General features: G+C 42.8%; 1 protein-coding gene across 7 annotated transcripts in view; it reads right to left on the reverse strand.

Moving 5' to 3' along the window:
• The window catches only part of Map2k5 (mitogen-activated protein kinase kinase 5), a 226,115-nt gene extending 217,867 nt beyond the window's left edge, over nucleotides 1–8,248 (reverse strand). For 3 of the 7 annotated variants that reach the window (XM_050151791.1, XM_050151789.1, XM_050151790.1), the window contains exons 1-2: nucleotides 7,501–8,248; nucleotides 2,077–2,125 (exon numbers count right to left, since the gene is read on the reverse strand). In XM_050151791.1, the coding sequence (XP_050007748.1) occupies nucleotides 2,077–2,125; nucleotides 7,501–7,635 (184 nt within the window). In that variant the 5' untranslated portion in view covers nucleotides 7,636–8,248. The remainder of the gene's footprint in view (nucleotides 1–2,076; nucleotides 2,126–7,500) is intronic. The other 4 variants (XM_050151788.1, XM_050151786.1, XM_050151785.1 and 1 more) reach the window with 3 other exon arrangements.
• Nucleotides 8,249–14,724: the final 6,476 nt, after the last annotated feature.

A 14,724-nucleotide genomic window follows, 5' to 3' on the forward strand; every position in this document is an offset into this window, starting at 1 on the left:
CAGAGAGAGATTAAAGTAGAGTGAAAATAAACTCCTTGCCATGTTTATGGAAAGTCAGCAAGAATATACTTCAACTGTGGTGACTCTTGGCATCCAGCACAGCGGTTGAAAAAATATGTTCCAGAATGCGCTCACACGTATCTGAGCTAACTGTTCAGTTCTTGGAGATGCCCTTGCTTGGGCTGAAACAGGAACAACAGTCCTTCATCATACCTCATGAGAATCTTGTAAAGGCTAAAGGAAATGAGCTAACTACCTGGCGGCAGTATGAACACCAAATGCTCGCTCGTGGACTACTCCTGGCCCCGGCCCCCTTTAGCTATTGAAAGAAGTCTAAATAGAGCTTTGTGTGTGTGTCTGTGTGTCTGTGTGAATGTATACCCAATACATATATATTCTTCAACAGTATAAAGAGCCTAGCACCATTAATAAAACAGTAATTGTCCTACTCTGGTTACTGAACACTATTCCAGCAATGGGGACATACACAAAGTGAAACATGTACTTATTCATCTCTAATCCCCCTGGGTCCATGTCCATTTTCCAGGGAAGAAGCACTGCATTGAGCCCTCTGCAGATCCTGTCCCCAGTAAACATCTGAGGTGGGTAAGGAGGGCTAGAATTTTGGTGAAATGGGATTGTATCAGGCACATCAATTGTCCATTCAACCACCAATCCCAGTCTCCTTCCATATCAGCACATACACTCCAACCGTGTTCTTTCCAGGTACCGCTGTGTGCTTCAGAACATGGACACATGATCACTTCCTGGTCCACTCTACAGAGGCATTTTGCTTATATTTAGTCCTTTACTATCAAAAAATTGTCCTACCATGTACATCTTGTTTCAACAAGGGCATTCAGTGTTTCTGTTGGACAGCTTCCAAGAGAGCTCTGCTGAGTAAAAAGTGCTACATAGTTTACCTGTTACTAGGTGCGGTTGAATTGTCCTCTAACGAGGACATTACTTACTGTACACTCTACCAGTGATCATCTTTAAGACAGGAACAAAAGCATACCGTCATGTGGGGGGAAAAGTCATAATCATTTCCATGTTGGAAAGTAGCACACATTTTTGCGTGCATACGTGTGCATGATGTGTATATGTGTGTATGAGTATATATGGGCATGTTCCTATGTGTAAGAGTGGATAAGCACATACCACAGCACATGTATGGAAGGCAGACCCCAGCCTTAACTATTGGTCTTCAGTGTCTATCTTGTTTAAGACAGGGTCTCTTTTTTGTTGTTTGCTGGCTCCATCAGGCTCGCTGGCCCCACAGCATTTAGATCTGCTGTCTCTAGCTCCTCTTCTGCCGTAGGAGCACTGGGGTTACAAATGTGTGCTACTCTGCTCAGTGTTTGCATGGGTTCTGTGGATTTGAACTCAGGTTCTCACAATGGTGCAAGTGTTTTATCCACTGAGCAATCTCTTCAGCCCACGGCCCCATTTTCAAAAAAGGGAAAGACCACAGTTCTAACCCCTGACTTTACCCTTCTCAGCACCTGAGGCCCTACACAACTTCTAAACTAGCTGCAGGCCTTCCTCTGCAAAGATTGTATCAAAACCAGTTTCCTGGCACATCCCAGCCCTGTCCATAAAAGCCAGTTCAATGGAGAGCAGAGGATTCAGGACAGAAGGGCCCCTGTCCTTAAACAAAAGCCAAAGCCCACTGAAACAGAATCATTCCACACATGCCCACGAGAGCTTTACTCGGCTGCTATGTCCTAAAGCACTGAAGAATTAAAACCTCTTCATCAACGATCACTGGTCTACAGGTAGTTTACACGTTTCATTTTGCCCTGCACTATCATAACACGGAGAAGAGCAGATAAAGGTCATGTTGGTAATTAAAGCTATATTGTAGAGATATGCACACCCAAGATATGATTAAATAAGAAAATATTACTCGGTTCAGTATCATCATTAAACTTGCATTAATTTATAAATATTTAAATGTACCATATGATAATCATAAATAATCTGTTTTTGTCAGTTTTGAAAGTAATGTAACCCATAAAGCATGTGAAATATCACTGCAGAAAGAGAATGAGGAGCGTATAGAGCCAGACTCACATTCAAACGCTGTCGTCGTTGCTTCAGGCAGGACCTGGCCTATCACATCCTAAACAAAGGAAGAATAAAAAAGCACAATTAGTCATCTTCTTTATTGCCAACACGTGGCAAGTCCAAGAGAAAATAGGGGAACCTGGGAAGGATTTTTGAGATGCTGGCGTATACTATGGAAACCTGAGCTGATAATCACACTTCTGCAGAAACTTTACATCTCTACTCCCTTCATATTGCATTAAAGACAATCTTATTCTCAGTTCCACAGTGCACATCACCACACTATTACACACACCCACACACAGCTTCATATATTGGAGACGTGGCTTAAGAGTCAGACAACCTTAGGCTTGGGTCCTTACAATTAATTATACAACCTGGGAAACTTTTTTTTTAATTTAAACATCCTGAGCCTCATTCTGATTATTTCCAAAATGTATCCAATGACACTGAAAGAGTAATGTGAAAACTAAATAATAAACATAAGTAATTAAGTAATAAACATAAGCTTGACACGTGGTAGACACTCAACAAATGTGGTTCCTGATCTGTAAAGACCACAAGGAGCCTCGCTCTCACAGTGGTAGTTTGAGCAAACAAGTTTCTGTGATGATATGCACATAAGGGTAATAAAACAGTTCTCATCAACCTTTATTCCTAAGCAACACAAACATATTTAATATTGCTGGGATATAATTCATTGGACGGGAAGCCCTAGAAGGTATATATGATCTGTTATTAATATGTAAATGAGTCTCTAAAATTGAAAACACTAAAAAAATTTGGTCTGCAGGGGCAACTAAACTGAAGAGGTACAGAACACCTAAGCTCTGGGAAAGGAGGCCCTCCATCACGTCCAATCCCACAGCAAAAGCCTTGCAGATCTCATTTCTCTCCAGGAGCTCTGCTACGACGGCCCTCCCATGCCCAGGCTGTGCCAGAACCAGCACCAGGCAGCCAGCTGACAAAGCCGGCTGGCAGCGTTTCTCAGCAGGGAGCCCACAGCCCTTCCAAAGCAGGGCACTTAGCAGAGCGGAGGCTGCAGCTTCCTTCTAAAGGCAGTTCCTTAGGAGCCTTGCTGCAGTGCCAATTTGCATAATCATCTTGACACTTATTTTTCCTCTTTTTTTTTTCCAAAAAATAAATCTGTACATAAAAAAAATTGATCAGGGAAAACAACTATCCTGGGTAGCCTTTACTCATCAGTCAAAAAAAGGTGATGTCGTCTCTGTCTCTAATCTTAGCAAGTGAAACATCAACTTAGTGAGGAAGTGAGGAGCCAAAATTTTAGGGTAAGGAAACTGTTTGTAGACATTCATAGGTAGCAAGCACCTCTTAGCAGGCAGCTGGCTATATACTGACTACAGAATTAAGTATACAGGCAATCCAGAGGGAAGGATGGAAACCTAAACACAGCCAGAGTGGCAAGACTGTCTCCCCAAACCCTCTATTGGCCATTTTTAAGCAGGGCACATTTAATGGCTTTATATACATTTCCCCTTTACTCTAAGAGATTATTCTGTACTTGTTTCCAAGGGGATTTCTGCTATCCCCCAAAAATGCAACAGTTTTCTTTACCTAAAGACATTTTCAAAAGAAAATTTAAATTGACACATCTTGACAGTGATCATTTCTTGATTTTTCTTCCTACCTCTCAATAAGTCGGAGGAATATCTCACAGAAGAGAAGTAAAACGGTCTCTATAGCATGTGGGGAGCTTTGTAAGTAAGTGCATGTTAAGACTTGGCTCTTCAGCAAAACTATGATTTGTTCTCTGAAATAAGATGGGTAACAGAAAGTGCCAAATGAAAGATGTCAATAGCAAAGAGTATTTGTTCACTGTGATCGTTAATATTGCCTATCAAGCAGACAGAACCTAGAATCACTTAAGAGATGTTGGGGCACATCTGCAAAGGAGTTTCTCTGCTATGCTAACTGGGGTGGGAAGGCACACCTTAGCCATGGGTGATGCCATGCCATGGACATGGGCTGAGGAGCACTCATCGTTCCATGCCTCCTGATCGCAGATGCAACGTGACCAGCTGCCTTCCCTGCCAAACCCTCAAACTGTGAGTGAAAATAAAATCTTTCTTCCCTATCTGGCTTTTGTTAAGAATCTTGTCACCACAAGGAAAACACCTGACAAGCAAGAGGAGGGAAGAATCACAGGTTCAGTTTGGACAGAAACATCATCACAAATCGCGACAACTGTAAGTGAGACTTGAAGACAGGCTACGAAGAGAAAAAGAAGGCCACCGACTAACCCAGTCCCACACACGATTCCTAGAACTGGAGACTGTCTCCAGGGACAAGGAGAAAGAAGGCCAAAGAACAACAAAGAGCCCAGTGCCTCTGCCCTTGGTTTTGGCTTCCTGCACACTGCACTCAACTCCCGGAGATACAGACAACAGACAAGCGTGGAGGGGGCAGGATGAGACCTGCACAGCGTCTCCCAGCCACTTGGAGAAGTAACAACTGGAATCTTCAACTACTGACTGCGGTCTCAGATACTCAATCACTCTGACTTGGTGACCAAACCCTGCTCTGGCTTCTGTGTTAGGTTTTGCCAAAAACAGGCTCTATGGCTCTGCAAGGCCCTGCCCCTCCCAGGGTACAGCTTCCTCATCTGAAAACTGGAAAGTGTACGAAAGGGCTCAAGTAGACCAAGGGGCCATCCAAGTTTCACATGGCCTTCGAGTTTAAGGTTCCAAGTCCGAGATGCTGATTTCTCTGGGGTTTTGTCTTTTCCTGATGGAAGAGATGACGTGAAGTGGGAGAGCGGATGACAAGGACCTGAGGCGGCACCCTGCCTGACTTGCCTTGAGCCAGCAGCAGCACAGCACAGACCCACTTCTACGGTCTTTGTTGGCGCCTACTGACAAATGTCCCCCAGCTGCTCTTATGACAAAAAAGTCCCAACACACAGCCCTGAGCCCTAGTGCTGGGCCCCCAGTGTGATGTGCCGGAGCTCTCCCGGTGTACTCAGAAGCAGAGGGCCAGGTCCTATCCCTTACATCATAGTGTCAACATTTATAGGGTACCTTCTCTGTGCTTCATCTTTACAAGTCTTGATGCAGGCGTCCCTGTGCAGAAATAAGGACACTGAGGCTCAGAGAGATATGACTTGCCAAGCTGGTAGCACAACTGGCAAGAAAGTCCAAACGACCTGACTCAGAACCTAGTGCTCATCCAGCATTCAAGAAGCAAAGGCAGGGGGTTTGAGGTTATCCTTCACAAAATAGGCAATTTGAGATCAGGCTGAGCAACATGACCCCCTGACTCAAAGAAAGACGCCAGAGATCTGCACAGGTCATAACCATGCACATCTGGGTTAGCGATCATTTTTTTTAAAGATAAATGTTTTTTTTAAATTTTTCATTTATTATATAAACATGTGTGTGTAAATAGTAATCATGGATGCACACATGCCATGGCAACATGTATGCAAATCAGAAGACAACTTTCAGGAGTTGGTTCCACCATGGGTTCCATGGACTGAACTCGGGTGGTCAGCTTGCACAGTGTGTACTTTTACCCACAGAGCATCTCACTGGCCCCTCCTATTTTGAGCTCTATCAGTAAATTTCCAGGTCCTATGAAGCAACAGAAACAGAGCGCGCTCTCTCTCTCTCCTCTCTCTCTCCTCTAGAAGTTTAGCTTATAGAAGAATGGTCAGGCAAACAGTCAGGACTAAATGTATGGTTTACTATAGAAATGGACATAGGAACCAGTGTGGCCATCTGACCAACATTAACAGAGGGAAAGTGAAGCTGGGTGTGAGAAAATAGGTGAGAGTTGGCCAGCTAAAGAAAAAGGCAATGTGCAAGCACAACCTGGGTACCTGGGAGGACTGACAGGAACGCTGTATACTTGAGACACAGGATGCTCATGAGGCTGTGGCAAGAAAGGACGCAGATGCCAGGCCAGTCAAGATGGAACTGAAGAAGACAGTGATGAGGACTGTGTGGGCTTATAAGGAAAGGGAATCATCAATGGGCAGAGGTGTAAGAACACCAGATGCAGAGAAGGGATGGCATTTGGTGTCAAAGACTGGAGGCTGCTAGCCCACTACAGGTACCACACTCTTAACCTAGGCACCTGAAAGCCTGCACAGCCTGGATAGTCACTGGCATCTAGCTTTCAAAATGAAATTTTATATGTTCACATATATGTATATATAAATATATATATACATACGTATATATGCAATCCAGTCAAACTACACAACTGTCTTCTAGAACATTCTTCCCAGTACATCTAATTCTGTCTGAGTTACTCCATGCATAAAGTGAATATACTGTGCCCTGTTAATTGCAAATGACTAGAAAGATGCAAATGGGCTGAAGTATGTGGGAAACTATAGCATGCAAAAGTAAGTTTGCCGACCAGGGAGATGGCTCAGCTGGCCAAGTGTTCACCATACAAACATGAGGACCTGAGTTTGATCCCCAGAACCCATGTAAAAAAGGCAGGTGAAGGGGGCTTGAGAGGTGGGCCAAGCATGGTGGCATGTGTATGCCTGTAATCTCAGCACTGGAGAAGCTAGGACAAGTGGATCCCTGGGGTTTGCTAGCCAACCAGCCCTGTCTCAAAATACAAGGTGGATGGCAACTGAAGAATGACACCTGAGCTTGATCTCTGATCTCCACGTGCATGCACACACATCTGCACACACATACAAACACAAACTATGCAAGTAAGCCAGAGTTTCGGTGCTTACTCTCAGCCTCAGGAGCAGTAATTCCTGAGAAGGTCCTTTTACTCTTGACTCAGTACATATATACAGACATATAATGCTATGCAATATATATTATATATGGGCTCAGGAACCCACCTATATTAACCTACGTAAGATGTGAAACATTCTGAGCATCTCAAGGCAATCCCCTGTTGATTCTAAGATGCGCATTGTCCATCAACACTCAACATCTCTGAAATTGAGCTGTTTTTCCCCCCATGGGATGGTGTGCTGCAGTTTTAACAGGCAGCATTTTTTCTTATTGCTAGTTAAGTTTATGTCTTTCAATCAATGACATCTAAGGTTTGCTTAAACATTGTAAATTAAGGTTGCCCTGGTTTCCCTTTCCCAACAGGTCACAAGTTCAGGGAACTCAGCAGTGGCAGGACTAGAATGAGGGCAGAGATGCTTTCCAAACACTTTGAGGGGGAAAAAAGAAAAAGAACTGCACTGGTGTGTAAGTCCTAGTGCAGGCTGGGATCTTCCTGAGGGCAGGGGTTCAATAGGATTCATCTATTTCCCAGGACCCTGCACATTTACCAATTTTCAGCGAATGCAATTAATCGATATTATGGTTCAAACAAGCAAGGTAACCCCACGAGGGGCCAGCTCAGGCCACCAGTGGTCAAGATGCTGTCCATCCAGGTCCCTGAGCCCCAAGCTGGGATTTGGCCGCTAAGATTACCACTCACCAGCACATCTCTGAAGAGTAACTGCGGCCCGGAGTGCACGGTCCAGTCCACCGCACCACTATTTGGAATCTTGATCCGAATCACCAGCACTTGGTTCTCCATGGCAGGGAAGGGGCCAAGGGCCAGCCACAGCATTACAGGTTAAAGGGTCTCACATCCTGGGGCGAGGGGTACCGACTGGCCCCTGCTTAGGAGGAGCCCCAAGAAGTGACAAGGGGAACGAGGTACACACGATAGGATAAAAACAGGGAGCAGGGTGGTGGGAGAAGTGAAGAGGAACAATCAGGAGGGAGCTCGCAGGCCCTGAACCAGGCCCGGGTCGTGTGGAGTTTGAATGTCTCTCGGAAAAGATGCACTGGGGAAAGGGTACGGGTCAAAAGGTATTATTAGCAGAGAGTGGAAGGTCCTGGAGTTACAAAAGTGGACAAAACAGAACTGATAAGCATTTTTGAAGTCCGTGTGCGTAAGGGGAGACAGCACAGCAATGGCCTGGTTTAGGGGAAGTGCATCAGCCAATGTCCTGCAGTCCTGGGTGGGCAAAGGGAGGGTGTCTGGGCGCCGCGGGCTGGGTCGGGGCTGTAACGGAAAAGCACCGGTGCCGCCTGCCCGCTACCAGACCGGAGAGCTCAGGACCGCGAGGTCACGAGGGGGTCCCGAGCCGCAGCCGGAACCGGAGGGTGCTGGGCGTGCGGGCTCAGCCGACGAAGGCCCGCGTCCCGGCAGCGGAGGTGGCGGCGCGAGGAGGAAGAAGGCTGCTAGAACGCTGTTACTCCGGAACCAAAACTCACGGCGCCGGAACCCGGGGAGCCGAGGAGTGGAACCCGCCTCCTGGGGCGCCATGTTGGAAGAGGGCAGGTAGGGGCGGAGCAGAGACACAGACCGCGCGCTAGGACCGGCGACTGCCCGGTTAACCGGCGGAGGTGAAGGCATCCAGGAAACCGAGAAAGATACCGATCTATGGCTGGCGCCTGCCCGTGAAACAATTTAAGGCTTAATCTTGCATGGTGTGGCTTCAGAAAAGACGTTGCAAGACAGGCGGGCATTTCCAGCTTGTCAAATTGTGTACCTTTTAATATCCGTAGGGTTTGTGCACCAAATCAGCAAGAGCCAGGCAAGACCTTTCTTTAAAAAAAAAAAAGCAAGTTTCTCTGCCCCTTCTTCCAAGTAACAGTTCCAAAATACCACTAGGTTTCTCCCGTTAACAAAGTGCATGAATTTTTCAGGGAGGTCCTTTACCCCAATGAGTGACCTGCAGTACCAAACAATCCCCTGGTCAAAAGCAATAGTAAAGAAACTCCATGAAGAGCTTAACTGCCTGGGGACAGTTGTGTTTCTGGCATCATAATATCTTATTCAACCGTTGCAAAAATATCCCCGTCTGTTCCATATATTTTCAACTAAATCACAGTGTTTATGCAGTCACGATAGCAGGGCAGTAGCCGTAAACCTTGGTTATTTTTAAATGCCTTGTTACCTCACATTTTAAAGTGCACAATCCTGTTGATCTATGGTGCCTATGCAAAAATTGCTTACAAATGACAATGTGTAGGTAGGTCCTTTATGTGTAATTAATTTGTGCTATTATCTCTACCTTTTGGAGCTGATTATGCATAAACGTGATGTGTGGGGGTGGGGTGTCCACTTTCCTCAGAACTAATAGATATGTGATTAATATAAGAAGAGGAAAAATTAAATGTTGATAATTTTTAATATAATACCCAGACTTGTTGCATAATTCCCTCCGCCTGGGCTTTTTTCCTGTTGCATTCAAAAGGCCATTGTAGGAGAAAAATGATCATCTTTTAGTTACTATTCCTTGTTAACTTAGGTAGAAATCCATTCAGTGAAATTCTCCCAGGTACCATAGGACCTGCCCCTTTCTACCTGATCTTCAGGGCTGAAAAATACACTATTCACTCATTTCCCCACATACTTCTTAAATCTAAAGTTTATTTCTATTATTTGAGAAAAGTTATTACAAAGCTAGAGATTTTCTATTAACCTATTATTTGTTAAAATATATCTTTTTTAAAAATCAAAATACCATTTGCCTAATTTGTATATGTATTCTGAAGATACACACACACACACACACACAAAATTTACAGAGCAAATATAATCACATCTCAGGTTTCATGGCCTTTATATACCATGAAATCTTAGACTTGATGATTTGATGAAGATTTCACAGAAAATTCTTAACACTGCCAAAATATCTCTTTATCAAGTAGAATAAGTCCATATACTTGTCTGTATTGGGTTTCATGACCTAAGTTGGTAAGGAAGACTGACCAGGTCTCTTCCTCAAGTAGAGTAAGTAGGTACCACTGTCTAAATTAAAAGTATATATGTATATGACCTTAAAGCTTTTGCACATAATATTTTCTTTTTAACAGTGAATATAAATATAAATCAGCCACTCAAGTACTGATGTAGGTAGTTTGGTAGCCATAAAGCACTTTGAATGTAGTAAAAGCTCTATGCTTGTCTTTGTCCTACTTGAAGGCTGTTATAGCTTGGATCTAAAATGTCCCTCATGTGTTCAAGTCTTGGGTGCCAGTCAGTGATGCTGCTAGGGGATGGGAAATTCTAATGAGGGGCTCAGAGGAAGTTAGGTCATTGGAGGCATAGTGTAAGATCTACTGGGACCAGGGTCCTTCTTCCCCCTTGTCAGCCATGAGGAAAACAACTTTCCTTCTGCCTCTTTCCACACACTCCCTGACATGTTGTTCTGCTTAACCACAGGTCTAGAGACTATGTAGCCAACTGACCATGGCCTAAAACCTGTGAACTGGTCAACTAACATAACATCTCCTCTTCTTTATAAATATTTATCAATGACAACTAAAACAAAGAACTTGAATCTCAATGAATATAATAGAAAGTTTCTTTCTAAACAAACTAGTCTGATGAAAGAAACACAAAAATGAATAAAGCATATCAGAAGGTGATAAAAGCTAGGGGAAAAATGAACCAAGAGGGGACATGGAAACACTACATTCCAATGCGTTAACACTAAGGGAGATGACAGTGGCCCTGGGGAATCCTGCTACTGTGACCTTAACTAAAGAGACGGCATTTCTGAAAATTAGGTGTGTTGTAGTTTGAATAAAAATGGCCCCCGTGGCTCATAGAGAGTGGCACTATTGGAAGGTCTGGCCTTGTTGAAGGAAGTGTGTTACTGGGGGTGAGCTTTGGAGTTCCAGAAGCCCAAGCCAGGCCCAGTGTGGCTATCCCTTCTTGCTGTGTGCCCATCCCAATGTAGAACTTTCCGCTCATTTCCAGCAACAAGTCTGCCTGTATACTGCCATGCTTCTTGCTGTGACAACAATAAACTTCTGAACCTGTAAGCCAGCCCAAATTAAATGTGTTTATGTGTGAGTTGCCACGGTCATGGTGTCTCTTCACAGCAGTGGAAACCCTAACCAAGACAAGTCTCTACTGGTTTTTAATATTTTTGTGTTAATTGTGACAAAACACACATAAGAACAGATTTAGCCTTTTTAAGTGTGCAGTTCTGCAGTGTTTAAGTACATCTGTATTGTTACACAATCAATCTCTAGACCTTTCTACTCACAAAAGTGAAGTCCGCTATCCATTAGATGATGACTTCCCATTCCCTCTTCCTCTCACTGGCATTAGATTTCGGGTTTTGAACGTGAACGATTTTAGAAACCTCATGCAAGTGGAGTGAGACAGTGTTTATCTTTTGTGCCTGGCTTATTTTACTTAGAGTAATACCCTCAAGGTTCGTCTCCATTGAAACTTTGTACCAAAGTTCCTTATTTACAGGGCTAAAAATAAATCCTTCTGATCTGAAATATGTTCATTCATTCATCTGCCAATGGAATTTTAGATTGCTTCCACCTTTTGACTGTTACAAATAATGCTGCTATGACCATGGATGTAAAAACATCTATTCCAGGACTGGGTGTGTAGCTCAGTGGTACAGGGTGTTCTTACCACAGATTAGGCCCTGGATTTGATCCCTACCATCAACAATAATAAATGATCATTGTGATCATCATAATTATAATAATAAACACTAATGTGCCACTGCAATAAGATACCTAAGGCATGCTAATTTCTTGTATTATTGTTTTTCATCAAAAATGATTTTCTATAAATTCAATATATTCTAATCATGGTTCCCTTCCCCCAACTCCTCCCAGATCATATCCACCACTAATTCTATCCCTTCTTCTTTCTTTCGTTCTTTAGAAAATAAATAAGCAGGCAAACAAAAAAGAAAAAAAACAGAATTAAAGAAAAAGAAAAAACAATAAGCACAAGAAACACAGAGTCATATACAAAACAAGACACATAAAAAACACAAAGTCAGGAACCATAATTCACAAACAAAAGACCAATAAGACAAAAAAAACTAAACAAAGCAATATGAGACAAAAAGTCTACAAAAATAGCATTGAATTCATTTGTGTTGACCATCTGATGCTGGGCATGAGGCCTGTCCTTAGATGTGATTTCTTTACCAGGGAGACTCCACTGGTAAAAACTAGTTTTTCCTTTGCAAGCAGGTGTCAGTTAGAGATAGGTTCTTGGTTAGAGATAGAAGCTCATGTCCACGTCCCCACTGCAGTACTAGGACCAGTCTAACTTTATAAATATTTATTTAGCATATAGTACTGGAGGTTCAAGATCACGATATGGACACCGGCTTGGCTCTGGTGAGAATCTCACAGCTGACACAATGAAGGGATAATACTGTGTGCCAAGAAGATACTGTAACTCAAAATCAGAGACCAAAGAGGCCATGTTCCACAATTTCTTCCAGAAGCACAATGCTAATGACTTGCAGAACTTCTGCAAGCGCTTACCTTTTAAAGGTCGCACCACATCTCCATATTGCTGCCCTAAGACTAAGCTTTCAATTCACGAACTTTGGGGCAAGGAAGATATAAACCATAGCTACAACACAGCAGAAACATACCCTATCCATAAGGACTCCAAGTTCTCCATGTCACTAATAATAATTCCTTTCTATACTTTTATTCTAGTGTGCTGAGGTGATCTCCTGGATATATGTTTGTCTGTTTTTTATAATTTGCATTGGTTTTCTGCTTGTGTGTATGTCTGTATGAGGGTGTCAGATCTTGGAATTACAGACAGTTGTGAGCTGTCATGTGGGTGCTGGGAATTGAATCCAGTCCTCTAAAGAACAGTCAGTGCTCTTAGCCACTGAGACCTCTCTCCAGCTCCCATTCTGTGGTTTTGATGTGTGTGTGCGCACGCGTGTGTGTGTCTGTGTCTGGGTGCGTGTGTGTATGCATGGTTGTGGAATATTTAACTATGTAAAGATGTTTTACATTTGTTTATTCTTCATTTGCTTAATTACTATTAAAGATGTGTTGCTGTTTCACCTTGCCTACCTAAGGCACCTGATTGGTCTAATAAAAAGCTGAATGGCCAGTAGGCAAATGTGTTCTTATCTATTTTGATAGGAATGAAAATGAGCAGTGGCAACAATGCCATACACGCCGGGGTAGGGGTCGGGGAGATGACAGGCAGATATTCATGGGGCAGCAGCACATGCCAGGCACTGGGGAGTTTCAATACTCTAAAATGCACCAGCTCTAATTTCTACACAGGGCATTTCCCCTTAGGAAGAAAGGGATAGGGTTCCTCGGAAACAAAATCTAACATGACTCTGTCTCATTGTTAGGCACTTCTGTATAATTTTCTTTATATGTAGAAGTAGTAATGAAATTCATGTTTAAGTGGCTTCTCAATTATCACCTGGCAGAATTACCTTGTGCATAGTAGGACATGTGGAAAGTTGTGGTCAAAAATATGAAGCTGTAATGTGCAATACTTAAATCTTAGGGTGCTTTGATTAAGTGAGTTAGTGTGTGTAAAGCCCTCGGACAAGTCCTTGAAATAACCAAATGCTTTATGTTAAACTCCTTATTATATAGTAAAGTTGCTAAAGTTTATCGTTAAACAGTTATTACCCTTTTATCCAACTGGTAATGGCTGAGTAATAATTTAAGCCATGTCCATTTCTTCACCAGCTTCCTAAGAAATTGACATGTAGCCTCTGGATATCAACAGAAGACTGGCTGGCTTCTGAGAGATGACTGGTTATTTGACAACTCAATCAAAATATTTGTTCTGTTTTAAAAGAGTAAGGCTGAGAGGTATGTAGCTCAGTGGTATCATGCTCTCTTGGCTTGCACAAGTGCCTGGGTCCCATGCTCTGATGATGATGATGAAATGATAAGGTAAAAGAATGGGTCTAGCTTATTCTAGTATTACTGTTTCACTTCTGTACATTATCTAAGTTTAACTTTACAATAGCGTTTCCATGGCGTGAGAAAATAGAAGACAACTTTTTGAAATGTTTTAAAAGGATACTGCAACGGGATTCCAATCTCTTATTTTTTCAGAAAACATAATTTATTATACCTGCTACATGTCAAACTCTGTTGATGTTCTTATAAGATAGAGCCACATGACTCCCATTAGAGAGTCCTCTTCTTAATGTCATTAAAGGCAAAGGCAACCTGCCTTTGCAGTTTTCAATTACAGACTCGTCCAGACTACAGCATTCATTCTATACCAGGTGCCGCAAACAAAAGTTACCGACACATGCTTCCCAGCCTGTTGAGTGCAGAAGCTGTCTTTTTCAGCCTGACTTCTTTATGTAGGCTATAAACTGCTACATTTTGATGGCAAGTAAAGCTACTAAAATTGATCTTCAGCTTCATCCATGTTGAGTATTTGTTGGATACATGAGCAACTGTCAATTTTCAAATGTCATTGGAAGTTATTGACACTCTGGGGCTAGAGAGATGGCTCAGTGGTTAGGAGCACAGAGGTCTTTCAGAGGTTCTAGGTTAAATTTCTGCCACCCATATGGTGGCTTACAGTTCCAGGGTGTCTTACAGTTCCAGGGAATCTGATGCCCTCTTTTGGCCTCTGTGGGCACCAGGCATGCTTGTGGTACGAAGACATATATGTAGGCAAAATACTACAAAGAAAATAAAAATGTATAAAATATTTTTTAAGTTAGTGATACTACTTAGGTGTGTGCATGCGTTTTGTTCTCGATTGAATGTGGAACCTTATACATTCAAAGCAAATGCTCTTACACTGAGCTAACCAAGATTTAGATTCAGACTTCCAAATTCTTGACTACTTCATGTTGTAAGTTTAGAAATTGAAAAGCATAAAGTTTGTTACGGCATTGGCGGTATAGCGATA

Source organism: Alexandromys fortis, unplaced genomic scaffold (assembly GCF_014885135.2).
Source record: "Alexandromys fortis isolate MF-2015 unplaced genomic scaffold, M_Fortis_MF-2015_v1.1 scaffold_70, whole genome shotgun sequence".
In the NCBI taxonomy this organism is placed as follows: Eukaryota; Metazoa; Chordata; class Mammalia; order Rodentia; family Cricetidae; genus Alexandromys; species Alexandromys fortis.